This window comes from Dipodomys merriami, unplaced genomic scaffold (assembly GCF_024711535.1).
Source record: "Dipodomys merriami isolate MVZ:Mamm:240054 unplaced genomic scaffold, mDipMer1.0.p SCAF_60, whole genome shotgun sequence".
Taxonomy (NCBI): domain Eukaryota; kingdom Metazoa; phylum Chordata; class Mammalia; order Rodentia; family Heteromyidae; genus Dipodomys; species Dipodomys merriami.
This window is the reverse complement of record NW_027206180.1, coordinates 7,220,349-7,235,703: the sequence shown is the minus strand read 5'-3', so window position 1 is coordinate 7,235,703 and position 15,355 is coordinate 7,220,349. Positions and strand designations below refer to the sequence as shown.

The window sequence follows — 15,355 nt, the reverse complement described above, 5'->3', positions numbered from 1 at the left end:
CGGGGGCGGGCCGGGGCGGCCGCCTAGGGCCCGGCGGGCCGGCGGGCGGCGGGTGCAGACCGCGGCGGCGGAGGACGAGCGATGGCCGCGGCTCCGCGGGGCGCCCTGCGGCGGCTCTTCGCGCTGGGGTTCGGGCTGGTGCTGCTGCGCGCCGCGGCCGCGGAACAGGCGCCGGGTACGCGGGGTGTCCCGGGCCGGGGGTCGGGAGCGGGACCGGGCGGACGAGGGGAGGCGGGATGGGGCGGAATCGGGGGGCTGTCTCCGCACACCGAGCTTTCGGGTAGAGAGAGGACGGGGCCCCCTTCCCCTCCAAACCTCACCCGCCGTCCCGGCCTCAGTTTCCCTGCCTGATGGGGTCATCTGTCCCCAGAGCCCGCTCCAGACGTGGAGTTAGCGGGCCGGAAGCCTGGCGGGGTCCGGTCAGAGGCCACGCCCCCGCCCGGTCCCCCGGGGTCGGCCCGGCCCGCGGGACCCGGGACTTGGAGGGGCGTCGGCAGGCCCGGGGGGGGGTCTGTGCCCCCTGCCCCGCGGGGTGCCCCCTTCCATCCGGTGACTTCAGTGCCCAGCTATGTGGGGGGAGGGACCCGGTCGGGCCCGGTGCCCGGGCGTGACTCACCCGCCGGCGGCGGGAGGGGGGCGGGGACCCGGCCCCCCCCCCCCGGCCCCGCGCCGCACTCCGCACGGCCGTGTCCCGGTCTGGCCGTGCGGTCACCTGTGAGGAATGCGGCGGGGGGGGGGGGCGCCGGTGACTCACGTTATTCGAGCCGACCGACCCTGACCTCAGCCCTGAGAATAGACGCGGGCGCGCCCTGACCCCGGCCCCCTCCCCAGGCGCCGCCCCCTGCGCCCGCGGCAGCTCCTGGAGCGCCGACCTGGACAAGTGCATGGACTGCGCCTCGTGCCCGGCGCGGCCGCACAGCGACTTCTGCCCGGGCTGTGAGTGTGGGGGGGCCTGGACCCCGGGGCGGGAAGGGGGGGTCACGGTGGGGGGGCGAGGCCTGGTGAGGAGGTGGGGGAGCGCTGACTGCGAGTCCGGCCCCTAGGTGCAGCCGCACCTCCCGCTCCCTTCCGGTTGCTTTGGCCCATCCTGGGGGGCGCCCTCAGCCTGGCGCTGGTGCTGGCCCTGCTTTCCGGCTTCCTGGTCTGGAGACGGTGCCGCAGGAGAGAGAAGTTTACCAGTAAGTTTGCCCCTGCGGGTCGGTCCGCCCATGACAGCCCCCCACTGTACCCCCTGCCGGCGGTGACCCCGTCCTTCTTTTTTCACCTTGCAGCCCCCATCGAGGAGACCGGTGGAGAGGGCTGTCCAGGTGTGGCACTGATCCAGTGACCCAGCTATACCGGCGCGGTGCCCACTCGTCATTCATTCATTTTGGAGCTGGCCTTGGCCACCCAGACACAGCCTGAGCCAGGCTCTTCCAACCACAGGGGGTGGGGTGGGGGTGATGAATCACCTCCCAGGCCTGAGCCAGGGCTCCGCGGAGCCTTTCTGGGGTGTCTGATTGCCCTGTCTGGCTCCTAGACAGAAGGAGCCTCATGCTGCCTCATACAAAGAAACTGCAGTACTTGCACACGGGGGTCTCCTTCCCCCACTGCCCCGGCTCGCTCCAAGGGCAGACGCTCCTAGGCACTCAATGGACTGAAATTCCACCACCGCGGCTCAGCCCCGGCCTGGGGGGTGGGGGGTTAGGAGCCTGTTCTTAACTAGGGGCTGGCCCTCCATGAGGGCAGGTCCCCATGTAAATCCTCCCCCATCCCCCCGGGGGGGGGAGGAGATATTTATTTTGGGGGAGAAACTTTGGAGAGGAGAATTTATTAATAAAAGAATCTTTAACTGTAAATGGTTAGAGCACTAGCTTGATCCCCAGCTTGACTTCTCAGAGCTGGGGGGGAGTGAGTCACCGCGGGGGCGGGGGCGGGGCTCTGACTCACACATTCTCAATGCCTGGAGCCCAGCCTGCCAGGACTTGGCCTGCCCCGACCGTTTTCCAGGGAAAATCTTGTGGAGAACCCCCCCCCCAGGAACCAGCACCCCACCCTCCACCAAGGCCTGGAGTTCCAGACTGAATCAAACCTTCAACTGTTCACAATCTTTATTCATTTAGTACCCTTCTTCCCTTGCTCTGTCCCTCCCACCCATGGAGCTCTGGGTCCGCTATTGGAAAGGTCCTGATGCCCTGGCATGTGGTCTGGAGGAGAGACCAGCACCTTGTCTCCCAGGGGGGCTGCTTGCCTCTGCGGTGGTGGGGCAGGAAGCGGGTGGGAAGGTACACGGGCAGCAGGGCTCAGAGCTCCATTGTGTCCCCAGTTGGCGTTGCAGGGTAGTGGGGACCGGTAGTACCCCCCAGCCTCAGCAGCCGGAGGGCCTCGGGAATCAGGCTCCCAGGGTAGCGCCAGAGAAGCAGCTCGGAGCAAGGGCTTCTGGAAAAGGAAATATTTCGATAATCAGGGCATGCGGCTGATAGCTGTCTTGGCAGGACCCTGAAGGTCCAAGTCCCGAGGCCACGATGGGAAACAGCACACAAGTTAGTCTGGAAGCTAAAAATAGCCCCATGAGGCAGGCCATGGTGAGCAGTGGCTCTTGGGCCCAAGTGTGGTCCTCCAAAAGTCCTGGCGGGCGGAGGTGCCTACCTGAGCGGGGGCAGGGCTGGCGGGAAGGCCGAGGGGGGGCTGCAGTAGGGGTGGTCATTATGTAGGCTCAGTCGAGAGAAGTGGGTGGCCATGTTCTCCTCAGAAAGGAACTGCTTGCGCAAGGGCTCCCTGGGGAAAGACACAGGGGAAGGCAGGCAGAAATATTGAGAAGGGGAAGGCCGAGGTCTGATGGAGGCCGGAGGTGACAGATCTCGGGAGTCCTCCCTGCCCCCAAACTCACTGCTCCTCCTTCAGGCGCCGTTTGGTGCTCAGGGGCACAGCTCCTCGGAGAGGGGAGCTGGGAAAAAGAGAGAGCCAGGTGCACCCCACCCTTTAGGCCCCTTCCTGGGGACCTGCCCACCAGAGCCTGTACAGCGTGAGTGGGGGCCCCCAGCCCGGCCCTGTGTGTGCGTGCTACCTTGAGCGAGCCCTCGCCAGTGCTCGCCAGCAGCCCCCCCTCGTGGCGGGCCCCAGCTCCAGCCCGAGCCCCGCGGCTCGCCGCATCTGGTGTCCTCCTGCAGGCCAGCCCGGGGTCTCCAGCCAACGCTCCTGAGCCCCTGATCGCCCTCAGCCCCTACACGCACCTGGCTTCCAGGCTCCGCGTCAGCCCCGGGGCAGCCCGGGCGTCGCGCAAGGCCCGGCCCGGGGGGCCTCGTTCCAGAGGCTGCTGCAGGATCATTAGGACTCGGGGTCCTGCGGACAGAGGGGTGGGATCCGGGCGTCGGGGGCGGAGCCTCGGAGGGCGTGGCCCGACGCGGGAGGTGCGGCCTGAGGTGCGCGCGCGCGCGCGCGCGGTGGTGAGGTTCTGCGCAGGCGCGGAAGGGGAGCGGCGCGCGGCTGGAAAGCGGGTTGGCTCGGCGGGGTGGGGGAGGGGACCCGGCGTAGGGAGCCACCGCGGGCGGCACTTCTCAGTGTAGGGGGCTGGTTGGCGTCCCCCTCGGTTCCTGGGGGTACCGGGAAGGACTAGCGGCTGCCTTCGCGCCGGGCCGGCCGGCCGTTTTGAGCGGGCCGCGAAGAGCCACTCGTGGGCACGTCCGGAATCCTCCGGCTGAGCCGCTCGCAGAGCAACCTGGGACTTGTAGTTCTTGTGGGGATGGAGCGCGCTTCGCTGCTCGCGGCTCCTCTGGGTCAGGTGAGTCGGGGCTGCGCGCGGTACCTTGTGGGGTTTGTAGTCCGTCCGTGCTGGCTCCGACGGGGTGGGCCGGGAATGGTGTGGGAACGGCTCGGAGCCTAACGTGAAAGTCAGGAGGCAGGGATTAAACGGCAGCATGTGTTAGAGCCACTTTTTAAAAAAGCTTGACACAGCCGGGCGCTGGTGGCTCACACCTGTAATCCTAGCTACTCAGGAGGCTGAGATCTGAGGATCGCGGTTCAAAGCCAGCCCGGGCAGGAAAGACCGTGAGACTCCTATCTCCAATAAACCACCAGAAAACCGGAAGTGGCGCTGTAGCTCAAGTGGTAGAGCGCTCGCCTTGAGCTGGAGAGCTGAGGGACAGCGCCCAGGCCCAGAGTTCAAGCCCCACGACCGACAAAAAAAAAAAAAAAAGATTGACACATACTAACAATACGGGGTCTTTTTTCTTCTTTTTTTTTTTGGGGGGGTGATACTTTGTGTGGAACCCAGAGCCTAGCCTATGCTAAGCATGTGCCCAGCCACAGCGCTGCCCTCCCCCAGCCCCAAGAGCACTTATTAACCGTTTCCTACATGAAAGCTCTTTGTACAGCTTTTTACATACATTTATGGAATTGTCGGTGAGCATCTGACCATTCTGGAACCCGAGGGGCTCCCCTCGAGGCCCGCTCTAGGGTTCCATTAGGCATCCCGCCTCAGTTCTCACCTCACCCTTTTCCTGGAGGCACCAATAGGGTGACAGGGGCAGGCACCAGTGTGTGGGTCGGGGAGCCACCTCAGAAGGCTGAGGAGTCTGGGTATGGGAGGCTAGGAAGCCAGGCCTATGGCAGGGAACTCAGGGACCCCCCCCAGTTTGGCCTCATCCAGCGTCTCCCAACAGACAGAGGTGTTTCAGGCCCTGCAGCGGCTGCACATGACCATCTTCTCTCAGAGCATCTCGCCCTGTGGGAAGTTCCTGGCAGCTGGCAACAATTATGGGCAGATCGCCATCTTCAGGTACCCTGGGGCCTTGATTTTCACTTCCTATGAGCCCTAAGCGTTTTATATTCTTGGGACTGGTGCTTCCTGCTTCTGACCCCTGACTTCCCCTTGCTTCATCTCTTTGCATCAGCTTGTCTGCTGCTTTGAGTTCAGAGGCCAAAGAGGAAAGCAAAAAGCCTGTGGTGACCTTCCAAGGTGAGTATAGCTGTTGAATCTGGCTTAGGAGATGGAGGAAGAGACTGGATAAGTTCACGCCAATTCTGTTTCCTTTAGCCCATGATGGGCCCGTCTACAGCATGGTCTCCACTGAAAGACATCTGCTCAGTGCTGGGGATGGAGAGGTGAAGGCATGGCTTTGGGCAGAGATCCTCAAGAAGGTAAGGAGTCTAGAGCCTGGAGAAGGACTGGGCGGCCCCTTCTGAAGCTTACTTGAGTTCACTTGGTGTTTCCACTACCTTCCTTCTATGAAGGGCTGTAAAGAGCTGTGGCGTCGCCAGCCCCCGTACAGGTGAGTCACGGGTCAAGACCCCTGGGCGGAGGGCATGCTGGGAGAGCCCTGCCCCTGATGTCCCCCTTCCCCTCCTCCCCAGGACCAGCCTGGAAGTGCCGGAGATCAATGCCTTGCTGCTCATCCCCAAGGTCTAAACCCTTTGTGACCCAAACCTTGATCTTTCCCGCTCTGCCCGTCTTAATTTGATGCTGACTCTCTGCCCCACTCTGCCTTCCATGGTAGGAGAACTCCCTCATTCTGGCTGGGGGAGATTGTCTGCTGCACACCATGGACCTTGAAACGGGGGCCTTCACGGTGAGCAGGGCTCTGGAGCTGGGGAAATCCACCCCCGAGGAACTCATGGGTCATCCTCATTCTGACCCAGTCTCTTTCCCTGCAGCGGGCCCTGCGGGGCCACACCGACTATATCCATTGCCTGGCACTGCGGGAACGGAGCCCCGAGGTGCTGTCAGGGGGCGAGGATGGGGCTGTGCGTCTTTGGGGTAAGAGGATGGCTAGTTAAGAGGGCAGCATCAGGATAAGAGAGAGGCTGCGATCCACGTGGCTCACCAGGAACCTCGGCTTTTTACCCACAGACCTCCGCACAGCCAAAGAGGTGCAGACCATCGAGGTCTACAAGCATGAGGTAAGGGCACAGTCCCCACCGCGCTGTCGGTCATATCCCCAAGCTCTCCTCATCTTTCCACTCTTCCATCCCAGGAGTGCTCAAGACCCCACAACGGGCGCTGGATTGGATGCCTGGCGACTGATTCAGACTGGATGGTGAGCTGGGCGGGTGTGTGATGTGGGAGCAGCTCTGGGCCCTCTTCAGTGAGGGCTCCTGGCTCATTATGGCTGGGGACCCCTCACCTTCCGCCCAGGTCTGTGGAGGGGGTCCAGCCCTCACTCTCTGGCACCTCCGATCTTCCACACCTACCACCATCTTCCCCATGCGGGCACCACAGAAACACGTCACCTTCTACCAGGACCTGGTGAGGCCCTCTGCCTTGCATCTGCCACCCTTGCCTGGCTCCCCTCTCGGCCCTGACCCCTGACCCCCTCCCTGTTCTGCAGATTCTCTCCGCTGGCCAGGGCCGTTGTGTCAACCAGTGGCAACTGAGTGGAGAGCTTAAGGCCCAGGTGCCTGGCTCCTCCCCGGGGCTTCTCAGCCTCAGCCTCAACCAACAGCCGGCAGCACCCGAGTGCAAGGTGAGGCTTTTCGGGAGCTGGGGGTCCCGGGGGGTTGAGTGTGGGCAGGCCAGTCACACCTCTTTTGCTCTCAGGTCCTGACTGCTGCGGGCAACAGCTGCCGGGTGGATGTCTTCACCAACCTGGGCTACCGAGCCTTCTCCCTGACTTTCTGACATCACATACCTGCCCCCAGCGGCTTAGGAGTGTTTTCTTTTTTTCTTTTTCTGTCATGGGGCTTGGAACTCAGGCTGAGGGACGTGGGGCTTGAACTCTGGACCGGGGCACTGTCCCTCAGCACTTCAGCTCAAGGCTAGTGTTCTATCACTTGAGCCATACCACCACTTTTGGTTTTGAGTGGTTTATTGGAGATAAGAGTCTCATGGACTTTCCTGCCACGGCTGGCTTTGAACCATGATCCTCAGCTCTCAGCCTCCTGAGCAGCCAGGATTATAGGCTTGAGCCACTGGCGCCCAGCTTCATCTATTTTTTTTACAATAAAGTTTCAGATTTCCCAAAAACGAAGACTTAAATTGTTGTAGTGACTTATATATTACTCTGTCCAACCTTAATCGATACATAAATACCCACTCCCACACTTAGTACTTACAAAAGATAGACCTATAGAGATTCCAGAAATAGCTCTGCCCCCACCTGCTTCCGCCACCCACCTGGGCCTCAGCCCTAAAGCTGGCCCCTGTTCCCAAAGAGCCTCTGTCGGCCTCCTGGGGGGGGGAGGGCACCGCCTGGCAATCATCTGCGCCTTGTGGCTCCATCGGCCATTAGAGTGAGCCCAGGACTGGCAATCACGGCGGTCCAGCCCTCAGGTCCTTCGGAAGAGGTTACTAAGGAAGCCACCGGCCTGCCCCTGGCCCAGGCGCAGCGAGAAGCGGGTCGTGGCTCGGCGTGGGGCCGCGGCGCTCAGCTCCTTCTGGCGCTGGGAGCGCAGCTGCTGACCGATCACCACCTGCATATCGTCCTGGAGGCGGGAGGGGGTGGGGCCGGGCCGCGTCAGGACGAGGCCCCGCCCCTCGGGGAGCGCGTCATTTGCATGGACACGCCCCTCCCCGTCACCACGCCCCGCCCCCGGCACCGCGCTCACCTGCCAAGCCTCAAGCTCCTGCGTCAGCGCCACCTTCTGGCGGATGGCGCGCATCAGCTCCCGGGACAGCGAGTCCCGCTCCAGCGAGACGCGGCTCAGCTCCAGGGACAGCTCCAGGGCCCTGCGGGCGGCAGGGTCGGGAAGCCGGTCGGAGGGCGCGGGGAGGGGGGTCCGGGACCCGGCGGGGGCGGAGGGGGACGGCAGAGGCTCACCTGTTCACCGCCTCGTCCCGGTCGGACAGCGCGCCGCGGAGAGCCTCCCCGAGGTCGCCCTGCGCGCGCAGCTCCTTCTGCCGCCGCAGCTCCTCCCGCAGGGTCTGCAGCTCTGCGCCCCGCAGTGCGACCTGCGGGCAGGGCAGGGGCGGCGGGAAGACGGGGCCGCGCCGAGCCCCCCCCCCCAACCCCAGCGGGCTCGGAGCCTGGAGTGGGGCCCGGGAAGCCCTAGAGGGGCCGGGCGGAGGGGGACCCACGGGACGTCCGGCCCGCGCCCTCCTACCTCATCCTGCAGCCTGGCCACCTCCGCCTCCTTCCGCTCCAGTACTTCCCCGGGGCTCAAGGGCGCTCGCTTCTTGGGGGGTTCCAAGCTCTCTTCCTGGGGTGCAGTCTGGGGGCTGGACCCCGCCTGAGTATCCAGGGCCGGGGTGGCCTGCGGGCCCCACGGGTGAGTCGGGAGGTGGGAAGAGGAGGAGGAGAGGCCGCGCCGCCCGCCTGGGAGCCTCCCGCCTACCTGGCCGTCTCCGGAAGCCTCGGCGTCCGGGGCCTGGGGGCCGTGGAGGCTGTGGGCGAGCTCGGACTGCAGCGAGGCGCCCGACACGTCGGCGTCCTGGAGACGGGCCTCCTCCTCCAGCTCCGACACGCGCCGCTGCAGCCTGCGGAGCGCGCCCAGCGCCTCTGCGGCCTCGGCGCGCGCGCGGTCCAGCTGCCGGGCCGCACGGGGGCGCGGGGTCAGGGGCGCCCGCACCCCGCCGCGATCGCCCTCCCAGGCCCCGATGTCCTCACCTCCAAAGCATCCCGGCCCCACCCATCGCTCACCTCCCGGGGCGGGGCCCTGGCCGGCCGCCTACCTCCTCTCATTCATGACTTTGATCCTGGGTGACTGTCCTCTCCTTCCCAGCCTCGCGCCCTCCCCACAGCCCCGAGAAGCTGGCAGCGAGGCCATCGCAACTCACACAGGGGGACAGGAGGGGAGGCACCCCACGACAGTCAGAAGCCAAGCAGCTTAGGAAGCAGCCTGCCAGGAGCTCAAACATCAGGGGCAGCTTCCTCCTTTCAATCCCTCTCTCCACGTCCACAGCCTGGGACGCGCCCTGACGGGTATCTCCTTGCCTGAGCTCTTGGGCCCTGGGCCCTTCCCTGGCCTCCCAGCTGCTGGGCTGTGAGAGAGCAGATCACCCCCACACACACCCCCAGCAGGCTTCTGTAGCTTGCGCTTGCTCCAGGCTGGCTGTTCTAGTCAGTGCCCATTCCCCAGAGCGCCCACGGCCATTTCCAAGGACCCCGCTTGCTGCGCCCCTCCCCGCGGTCACCTCCAGGCTGCTCTCCTTCCTCTCCCGCCTCAGCAGCAGCAGCTCCTCGTGGCTGGCCTGCAGCCGGCCCTGGTCCCTGTCCGCCGCGTCGCGCAGGCCTCGGATCTGGGCCTCCAGGTCCTGCCGGCGGCTCTGCAGCATCTGGTTCTAGAGAGAGAGGCCTCAGAGCTGACCCCGCGTGGGGCACGACCGAACTCACTCACACCAGCCCGGCCTGGCTGCTTCAGGTTCAGACAAGACCCCCAACCCTTAACTCTCACCCGCAGCCCCAGCCCCCGCTCACCTCTGCCTGCAGGCTCTCCAGCCGCGTCCTCAGCTCCGCCCCAGCCAGGGCCTGCCCCTGGCACTGCCCTCGGAGGGCGTCGAGTTCTCTCTGAAGCTCCTGCTCCGTCTGCGAGGCCTGGGGACGGGGGTGGGGGTGGGGGTGAGCAGCAGAGCCTTTGGCTGATTCCTGCCTCAACCATTGACCCCCACTCCGCTGGGCCCAGACGCCAGCCCCGTCCTCCGGGGGTGAGGCCCGGCCCACCTGCGCCAGCTGCTGGCTGAGCCGGAGGTTCTGCTCGCTGAGCTCGCCCAGGGCCCGCGCGCGCTCGCGCCCGCTGTCCTGCTGCTCCGACCGCTGCTCCCCCAGCTGGGCCCTCAGCGCCTCCACGTCCCCCTCCAGCTCCACGGCCCGGGCCTCCCACTCGGCGCCGCGCGCGGCCAGGCCCCGGCGGAGCTCGTGGTTCTCCTGCTGCAGCCGCTGCGCGGGGGACAGAGCGGGGTCAGATCACAGCCCGTGCCACACAGACAGGAAACAGAGGGGGAGAGACGGCAACCCGGAAGGATCAGAGGCAGAGCAGTAGCGAGAAGGTCTAGATAACGATGGAAGTGGGGCGCCGGGACCCCTACGCACCTCAGGCTGCCGCCTCAGCTTCTGCGCCCGAGGTCGCATGCGCCGTTTTTGGCGCCTAAGCCGGGCAGAATTTAAGCCGCGGCCCATGGCCTCACACACCTGGGGCGTCCTGGGGCTCTGCACCCCAGCTTCTGCCCAGCCCCTCTCTTCAGTTCCCTCTAATTAACCCTGGCCTGCCCAACCCTGGCCTGCCCCACCCCAGACTCTACCCCCCCACCTGCCCTCCCCCAAACCTGTCTGACCAGCAGGGGGGACGCGTTTGGCACACCCAGATGACCAGTTTGGGGAAGCCCAGGACTCGAGGGGGCCTCTCTCTGCTGGACCTTGAACCAGGAAGGGCCCGAGCCTTGATGACAATAACCACAGCTGCTGCAGATCATTAGCAGGTGTTAAAGCACCACCTGAATCTGCATGACTTCACAGAATCCACTAGCGGGCGCTGTGCATGCCCTCAGACGTGGCTCGGAGAGCTTAAACACCTTGTCCGAGGGCCCACGGTAGATGAGTGGCAGGGGATGATGCCAGGCCCAGCCAGCAGCCAGTGTCTAGAATGGCGGGCCGTGGGGACTCAGCTGTGCTTGTGGTTTCTGGGTTCTGCAGGGTCTGAGTAGTCTGCGAAAGTCCCTTTAATATCTCCAAGTCTCATGATCCCATTTTCTCCAACACCCCTCCATCCTGCGTCCTCCATCCAGTATCTCCCTGCTCCTCCTGTTCTGGGGCTTAGTTGTCCATGGTTAATGGAGGCCATTCAGGCTGCCTCCTCTAGCAGCTTAGAGTCCACAGGGCTATAGGCAAATGGAGACATGCTTGAAGCAGGAAATCTCAGAAAGGCAGTCCAGGCTGTGAAGGAACCCAAGGAAGTGAGTGGGGCGGGGCTTTAAGGAGTTGATGCTTGGATTGGCTCCTGTAGGGCCAGAAGGAACCAACCAGAAAGAAGTCTGTGTTAAGAAACAGCAGGTGCAGCCAGGCAGTGTGATGGCTCACGCCTGTCGTCCTAGCTACTCTGGAGGCTGAGGTCTGAAGATCACGTCCAAAGCCAGCCTGGCAAGATTCTTTTCTCCAATTAACCACCAGAAAACCAGAAGTAGCACTAAGGATGAAAGTGGTCGAGCGCTAGCATTAAGCGAAAGAACTCAGGGACAGCGCCTAGGCCCTGACCAACAACAAACAAACAAAACAAAACCAGCAAGTACATCTGGGTGCCAGTGGCTCACATCTGTAATCCTAGCTACTCAGGAGGCTGCAATCTGAAGATCAAGGTTTAAAGCCAACCCATGCAGGAAAGTCTGTGAGACTCATCTCCAATTAATGCTCAAAAACCCAGAAGTGGAACTGTAGACCAAGTATTAGAGTGCCACCATTGAACACAAAAGCTCAGGAACAATGCTCAGATCCTGAGTTCAAGCTACAGTACTGGCACACATGTGCGTGCACATGCACACACACACACACATACACACAGGTTTACAGAGGTTGGGGAGAGCATGTGTGATGGAGAGCCCATGAACAGGTTGAGATGCCTAATAGGCAGCCTGGTAGAAAGGGTGCAGGGCATTTGGGAAGCGGAGCCATGAAGAGCCTGGGAAGAGGCTTTTGGCAGAGGTGCCCAGAGGTGACGTCTGAAAATCCCTTGCCCCGTGAGGATGGGGAGCGGCTGCTGCCATCTGGTGGCTGTGCTGTGCGCTGGATGAGCTAGCGCACCGCCAGCAGGGCCAGCCACTTGCCAGGGTGGCCGGGGTTACACAGCCAGTTCTGCCACTGAGCTATACCCTCAGCACAGCCCAGATTCCGGTTGTTCCCTCCCTCCCTTCTTTTGTTTCTTCCTCTCTCCCTCCCCCTGCTGTCTGGCAGTATCAGGGGTTGGAAATTGAACTCCTGGCCCCTCTCTTGTTGTACTACTCAAGCCACACTTTCAACCTCTAGAATTGTTTTGTTTTGATGCCAGAACTGGGGCTTGAACTCAGGGCCTGGAGATCCGGCTTAGCTTTTATGCTCAAGGCCGATATCCTACCACTTGAGCCACAGCTCCACCGCAACTCTGCACTGCTTAATTGGAGACCCGAGTCTTGTGGACTTTCCTTCCAGGGCTGCCTTCAGATCTCAGCCTCCTGAGTAGCAGGGATTAAAGGCGAGAGCCACTGGTGCAAGGCTGGACATCTTGCTTTCCACTACTGGACCACACTGGCAGAGGGGCTTGGGGCCAGCACCGAGTCCTTCCAGAGATGTCCTCCTGCCGGTCTATCCGGTCCCTGCCCTCTGGCCTGCCCCAGCCCAGCCCAGCCCAGCCCAGCCCAGCCCCTGCCTCTGGCCTGCCCCAGCCGGGTCTCCCGGGCCCCCCTCACCTCCTCGCGCTCCGCGTGCTGGGCGCTCAGCGCCTCCAGCTGCCGCCGCAGCTCCTCGTTGCGCTCCAGCAGCATCTTGCCCAGCTCGGCAGCCAGCAGCAGGTCCTTCTCCTTCTGCTGCAGCTGCAGCGCCAGGTCCTCCGGCTCCTCGGGGCCCCGGCCGCCCCCTTCCAGGAACGAGTCCCGCTGCTCCAGCACGAAGGGGAAGAAGCCGTCCTCGGCGCTGGGGGAGGCGCCCCCCGACAGCGGCCCGCGGCGGCTCGGCGCGTCCGGGGAGCTCATGGCACCTGCGGGGACGGGTCACTGCGGGACAGCCCCCCACCCCTGCGGGGACGGGTCACTGCGGGACAGCCCCCCACCCCTGCGGGGCCGGGTCACCGCAGGACAGCCCCCCACCCCTGCGGGGACCAGTCACCGCGGGACAGCCCCCCACCCCTGCGGGGCCGGGTCACCGTGGGACAGCCCCCCACCCCTGCGGGGACGGGTCACCGCGGGACAGCCCCCCACCCCTGCGGGGACGGGTCACTGCGGGACAGCCCCCCACCCCTGCGGGGACCAGTCACCGCGGGACAGCCCCCCACCCCTGCGGGGACCAGTCACCGCGGGACAGCCCCCCACCCCTGCGGGGCCGTCGGGCCCCAGGCCGCCCTGGGCCACCGAAGGTTAATGATCTACTTCAGCCACCCGGCTCCCCGTTAATGTCCCCGGGGTAAACTGAGGCAGGGAGCAGAAGGAAAGCAGCTGCCTTCTGACCCCGGGAAGCCTGTGCGACCCCCCTGGACGGCGGCCGCCCCTCCAGTCACTGCCCGACCCCCGGGCCAGGAGCCGCGAGCCCGGTTCCCGCGGGCCAGCCCCGCCCCGCCCCGGAGCGCGCGGGACCCTCACTGCGGGGGAGGCCGCTGCTGCCCCCCGAGCCCCCGCCCGGACCCCTCCCTCACCCCGACCCCGCCCTGACCCGCCCCCGCCACCCCCGCCCTGGCCCGCCTCGCCTTCCCGCGAGCTGCGCCGGCCGGGGCGGGGCGCGAACAGGTTGCGCCGGCCGCGCGCCCGGGCCGGGTTTCTGTTTACGGCCGGGCCCGGCCCTGGGGAGGGCGGCCGGGGCCCCGGGGGCCGCGGGGCCTGGGGTTCCGGGTTCGGGGTCCCGGTGGGAGTCCCGCGCCGGGCCCGCCCCCTCGGGTCCCGCCCCTCCCCGCACCTGCCGCCTCGCCCCGCGCCTGGACCCGGGGCGCCCCGCGCCGCGCCGCCCGGCGCCCCGCGGGGTCCCCCCCGACCCCGGGTCCGCGGCCGCACCTGCGCCTGCCGGCCGGCCGGTGCCCCCGGGCCCCGCGCCCCGCGCCCCGCCGCGCCCCGCCGCGCTCCCCGCCCGCCCGGCCCGCCGCAGCCCCGGGCCCCCGGCCGCGGCGCCCCCTCCACGCTCACCCGCAGCCACCAGGTCCCCGCGGGCCGGGTCCCCTCTTCCGGAGGCGGCGCCAGGTGCGCGGCCCGCACAGGTGAGGGCGCGGCCCGCACGGCGGAGGGCGGCGCCGCGGCGGAGGGCGGGCGCCCCCTGGCGGCGGGCGCGGGCGGCGCGGCCCGGGAGCACCGAGCACCGAGCACCGAGCACCTGCTGTGGAACAGGCCAGGGCCCGCAGGCTGAGGCTCGGGGGTCGCCTGCCTCGTCTGGGGCTCGGTGGACAGCAGGACGCGGAGGCCCCGCAGGGACGGGCCTGCCCCGCAGGCGCCGAGCTGGGACCCGCGTCCCAAGTCTGGACTGCGGCCTCGGGGTGACAGGGCAGAGGCCGGGGTCCAGGCCCCGTGTCCCCACGGAGCTGGGCACACGCGAGACTCCAGACACGGCCTGGTGACTCTTTTTATTTTTTTGTCGGTCGTGGGGCCTGAACTCTGGGCCTGGGCGCTGTCCCTCAGCTCTTCAGCTCAAGGCGAGCGCTCTACCACCTGAGCCACAGCGCCACTTCTGCTTTTCTGGTGGTTTATTGGAGATAGGAGTCTCAGAGACTTTCCTGCCAGGGCTGGCTTTGAACTTTGATCCTCAGATCTCAGCCTCCTGAGCAGCTAGGATGACAGGCGTGAGCCAGGTTTGCTTTGCGTCATTTGTTTATTTTTTCATTTACGGTTATTTTTAGAGGTGAGATACAGCGTGGTTCCATTTATATTCATCAGGTAAAATGTACATTTTTCATACAGAGTCCTGTTCCCTCATTCTCTCCCACTCCCTCCCTTATTTAAATGTACTTGGACTTGAACCCAGGACCCTGTACATAGTAGTCCAGAGGCCCACCATGGAGCTACACGCCCCCCCCCCCCAGCCCATTAATGCTCACGGGGAATCCAGTACTAGCAGGGTCCACACACCTTTGGCTGGGATCAAGATTCTTGAGTCTTGGGGAGCTGGGTAGAGCTGGGACTCCCAGCTGGTGAGAAAAGGGGTGCAAGGACAACTTGGCGGGAGGTTCAGGGCCTAGAACTCCAGGCCCTGGGGCTGGGACAAGGCTTCCTGTCAGCAGAAAAAGAGCAAAGCAACTTCAGAGTTGAAACGTGTAGCAAGGAGGGAATGCTTGTGGGAGCCACAGGGCGTGTGGTCTCCTCCCTCCCCCCCCCACGCTGCACTGCCATCTTGGGAAATAAAAGTTCAGAGTCAGGCTGGGAAGGTGACTCAGTGGTCGAGTGCTTGCCTAGCCTGCATGAAGGCCGGGGTTCGATTCCTCAGTACACGCACACAGAAAAGGCCTGGAGTGGCGCTGTGGCTCAGTGGTAGAGTGCTAGACTTGAGCAAAAGAAGCTCAGGGACAGCGCCCAGGCCCTGAGTGCAAGCCCAGGACTGGCCAAAAACAAAACAAAGAAACAAACAGAAACAAAAAACAAAAAATACTCCCAGTCCCCTTTAACTTCCAGAATCACCCCCCATCCCCCCCTCCTCCCCCCCATCCCCCCCCCCCCCCAAGGTCAGCACAGCTTCCCTGAGCCCTGTCCCTGCCTACGCTGGGCAGAGACTGAAGTCATCTGCAGATGATGGGCCGACGCCCGGCTCCCCGGCCGCTCCCCTTACACCCAGGTCGTGGGAGGGGCGCGGTC

General features: G+C 64.8%; 5 protein-coding genes across 6 annotated transcripts; 3 read left to right on the top strand and 2 right to left on the bottom strand.

Annotated features, from left to right (window-relative positions):
* The first annotated feature begins 44 nt into the window (after positions 1 to 44).
* Positions 45 to 1,823, top strand: LOC138814485 (tumor necrosis factor receptor superfamily member 12A-like). Its single transcript, XM_070003380.1, has 4 exons — positions 45 to 175; positions 832 to 936; positions 1,044 to 1,178; positions 1,272 to 1,823. Exons 1-4 carry the CDS (start codon positions 82 to 84, stop codon positions 1,325 to 1,327), a joined length of 390 nt encoding a protein of 129 aa, XP_069859481.1. The 5' UTR covers positions 45 to 81; the 3' UTR covers positions 1,328 to 1,823.
* A 249-nt stretch (positions 1,824 to 2,072) lies between these two features.
* On the bottom strand, positions 2,073 to 3,406 carry LOC138814610 (host cell factor C1 regulator 1-like). 2 transcript variants are annotated; one of them, XM_070003657.1, is made up of 4 exons: positions 3,213 to 3,406; positions 2,870 to 2,926; positions 2,629 to 2,757; positions 2,073 to 2,418 (listed from the first exon to the last, which is right to left on the bottom strand). In XM_070003657.1, exons 1-4 carry the CDS (start codon positions 3,305 to 3,307, stop codon positions 2,283 to 2,285), a joined length of 417 nt encoding a protein of 138 aa, XP_069859758.1. In that variant the 5' UTR covers positions 3,308 to 3,406; the 3' UTR covers positions 2,073 to 2,282. The 2 variants fall into 2 exon arrangements, with proteins under 2 accessions (XP_069859758.1, XP_069859759.1); XM_070003658.1 differs by lacking the exon at positions 2,870 to 2,926.
* Positions 3,407 to 3,506: 100 nt separating this feature from the next.
* On the top strand, positions 3,507 to 6,952 carry LOC138814609 (THO complex subunit 6). Its single transcript, XM_070003656.1, has 13 exons — positions 3,507 to 3,760; positions 4,641 to 4,756; positions 4,872 to 4,936; positions 5,015 to 5,118; positions 5,212 to 5,249; positions 5,332 to 5,380; positions 5,475 to 5,546; positions 5,632 to 5,734; positions 5,828 to 5,877; positions 5,952 to 6,014; positions 6,113 to 6,223; positions 6,306 to 6,440; positions 6,515 to 6,952. The coding sequence occupies exons 1-13, from the start codon at positions 3,722 to 3,724 to the stop codon at positions 6,593 to 6,595; spliced, it is 1,026 nt and encodes a 341-aa protein (XP_069859757.1). The 5' UTR covers positions 3,507 to 3,721; the 3' UTR covers positions 6,596 to 6,952.
* On the bottom strand, positions 6,765 to 13,730 carry LOC138814608 (BICD family-like cargo adapter 2). Its single transcript, XM_070003655.1, has 10 exons — positions 13,703 to 13,730; positions 12,284 to 12,570; positions 9,573 to 9,788; positions 9,330 to 9,446; positions 9,047 to 9,193; positions 8,248 to 8,439; positions 8,017 to 8,166; positions 7,734 to 7,864; positions 7,522 to 7,642; positions 6,765 to 7,398 (listed from the first exon to the last, which is right to left on the bottom strand). The coding sequence occupies exons 2-10, from the start codon at positions 12,563 to 12,565 to the stop codon at positions 7,243 to 7,245; spliced, it is 1,512 nt and encodes a 503-aa protein (XP_069859756.1). The 5' UTR covers positions 12,566 to 12,570; positions 13,703 to 13,730; the 3' UTR covers positions 6,765 to 7,242.
* Positions 12,564 to 13,919, top strand: LOC138814450 (basic proline-rich protein-like). The gene is made up of 2 exons (XM_070003342.1): positions 12,564 to 12,736; positions 13,007 to 13,919. The coding sequence occupies exons 1-2, from the start codon at positions 12,564 to 12,566 to the stop codon at positions 13,917 to 13,919; spliced, it is 1,086 nt and encodes a 361-aa protein (XP_069859443.1).
* The last annotated feature ends 1,436 nt before the right edge of the window (positions 13,920 to 15,355 follow it).

Excerpts from the sequence above, each read along its gene's own strand:
- LOC138814485 (XM_070003380.1), top strand. The coding sequence starts at position 82 with ATGGCCGCGGCTCCGCGGGGCGCCCTGCGGCGGCTCTTCGCGCTGGGG. Across the intron at positions 176-831 it reads GGCCGCGGAACAGGCGCCGG|GCGCCGCCCCCTGCGCCCGC; the intron begins GTACGCGGGGTG and ends CCCCCTCCCCAG. Across the intron at positions 1,179-1,271 it reads CAGGAGAGAGAAGTTTACCA|CCCCCATCGAGGAGACCGGT; the intron begins GTAAGTTTGCCC and ends TTCACCTTGCAG.
- LOC138814610 (XM_070003657.1), bottom strand. The coding sequence starts at position 3,307 with ATGATCCTGCAGCAGCCTCTGGAACGAGGCCCCCCGGGCCGGGCCTTG. Across the intron at positions 2,927-3,212 it reads ACGCGGAGCCTGGAAGCCAG|CTCCCCTCTCCGAGGAGCTG; the intron begins GTGCGTGTAGGG and ends TCTTTTTCCCAG. Across the intron at positions 2,758-2,869 it reads CGGCGCCTGAAGGAGGAGCA|GGAGCCCTTGCGCAAGCAGT; the intron begins GTGAGTTTGGGG and ends GTCTTTCCCCAG.
- LOC138814609 (XM_070003656.1), top strand. The coding sequence starts at position 3,722 with ATGGAGCGCGCTTCGCTGCTCGCGGCTCCTCTGGGTCAG. Across the intron at positions 5,250-5,331 it reads CGTCGCCAGCCCCCGTACAG|GACCAGCCTGGAAGTGCCGG; the intron begins GTGAGTCACGGG and ends CCTCCTCCCCAG. Across the intron at positions 6,441-6,514 it reads CGGCAGCACCCGAGTGCAAG|GTCCTGACTGCTGCGGGCAA; the intron begins GTGAGGCTTTTC and ends TTTTGCTCTCAG.
- LOC138814450 (XM_070003342.1), top strand. The coding sequence starts at position 12,564 with ATGGCACCTGCGGGGACGGGTCACTGCGGGACAGCCCCCCACCCCTGC. Across the intron at positions 12,737-13,006 it reads CCCTGCGGGGCCGGGTCACC|GGAGCAGAAGGAAAGCAGCT; the intron begins GTGGGACAGCCC and ends AAACTGAGGCAG.
- LOC138814608 (XM_070003655.1), bottom strand. The coding sequence starts at position 12,565 with ATGAGCTCCCCGGACGCGCCGAGCCGCCGCGGGCCGCTGTCGGGGGGC. Across the intron at positions 8,440-9,046 it reads GGAAGGAGAGCAGCCTGGAG|CTGGACCGCGCGCGCGCCGA; the intron begins GTGACCGCGGGG and ends GCGGCCCGGCAG. Across the intron at positions 7,865-8,016 it reads TGGCCAGGCTGCAGGATGAG|GTCGCACTGCGGGGCGCAGA; the intron begins GTAGGAGGGCGC and ends CCCTGCCCGCAG.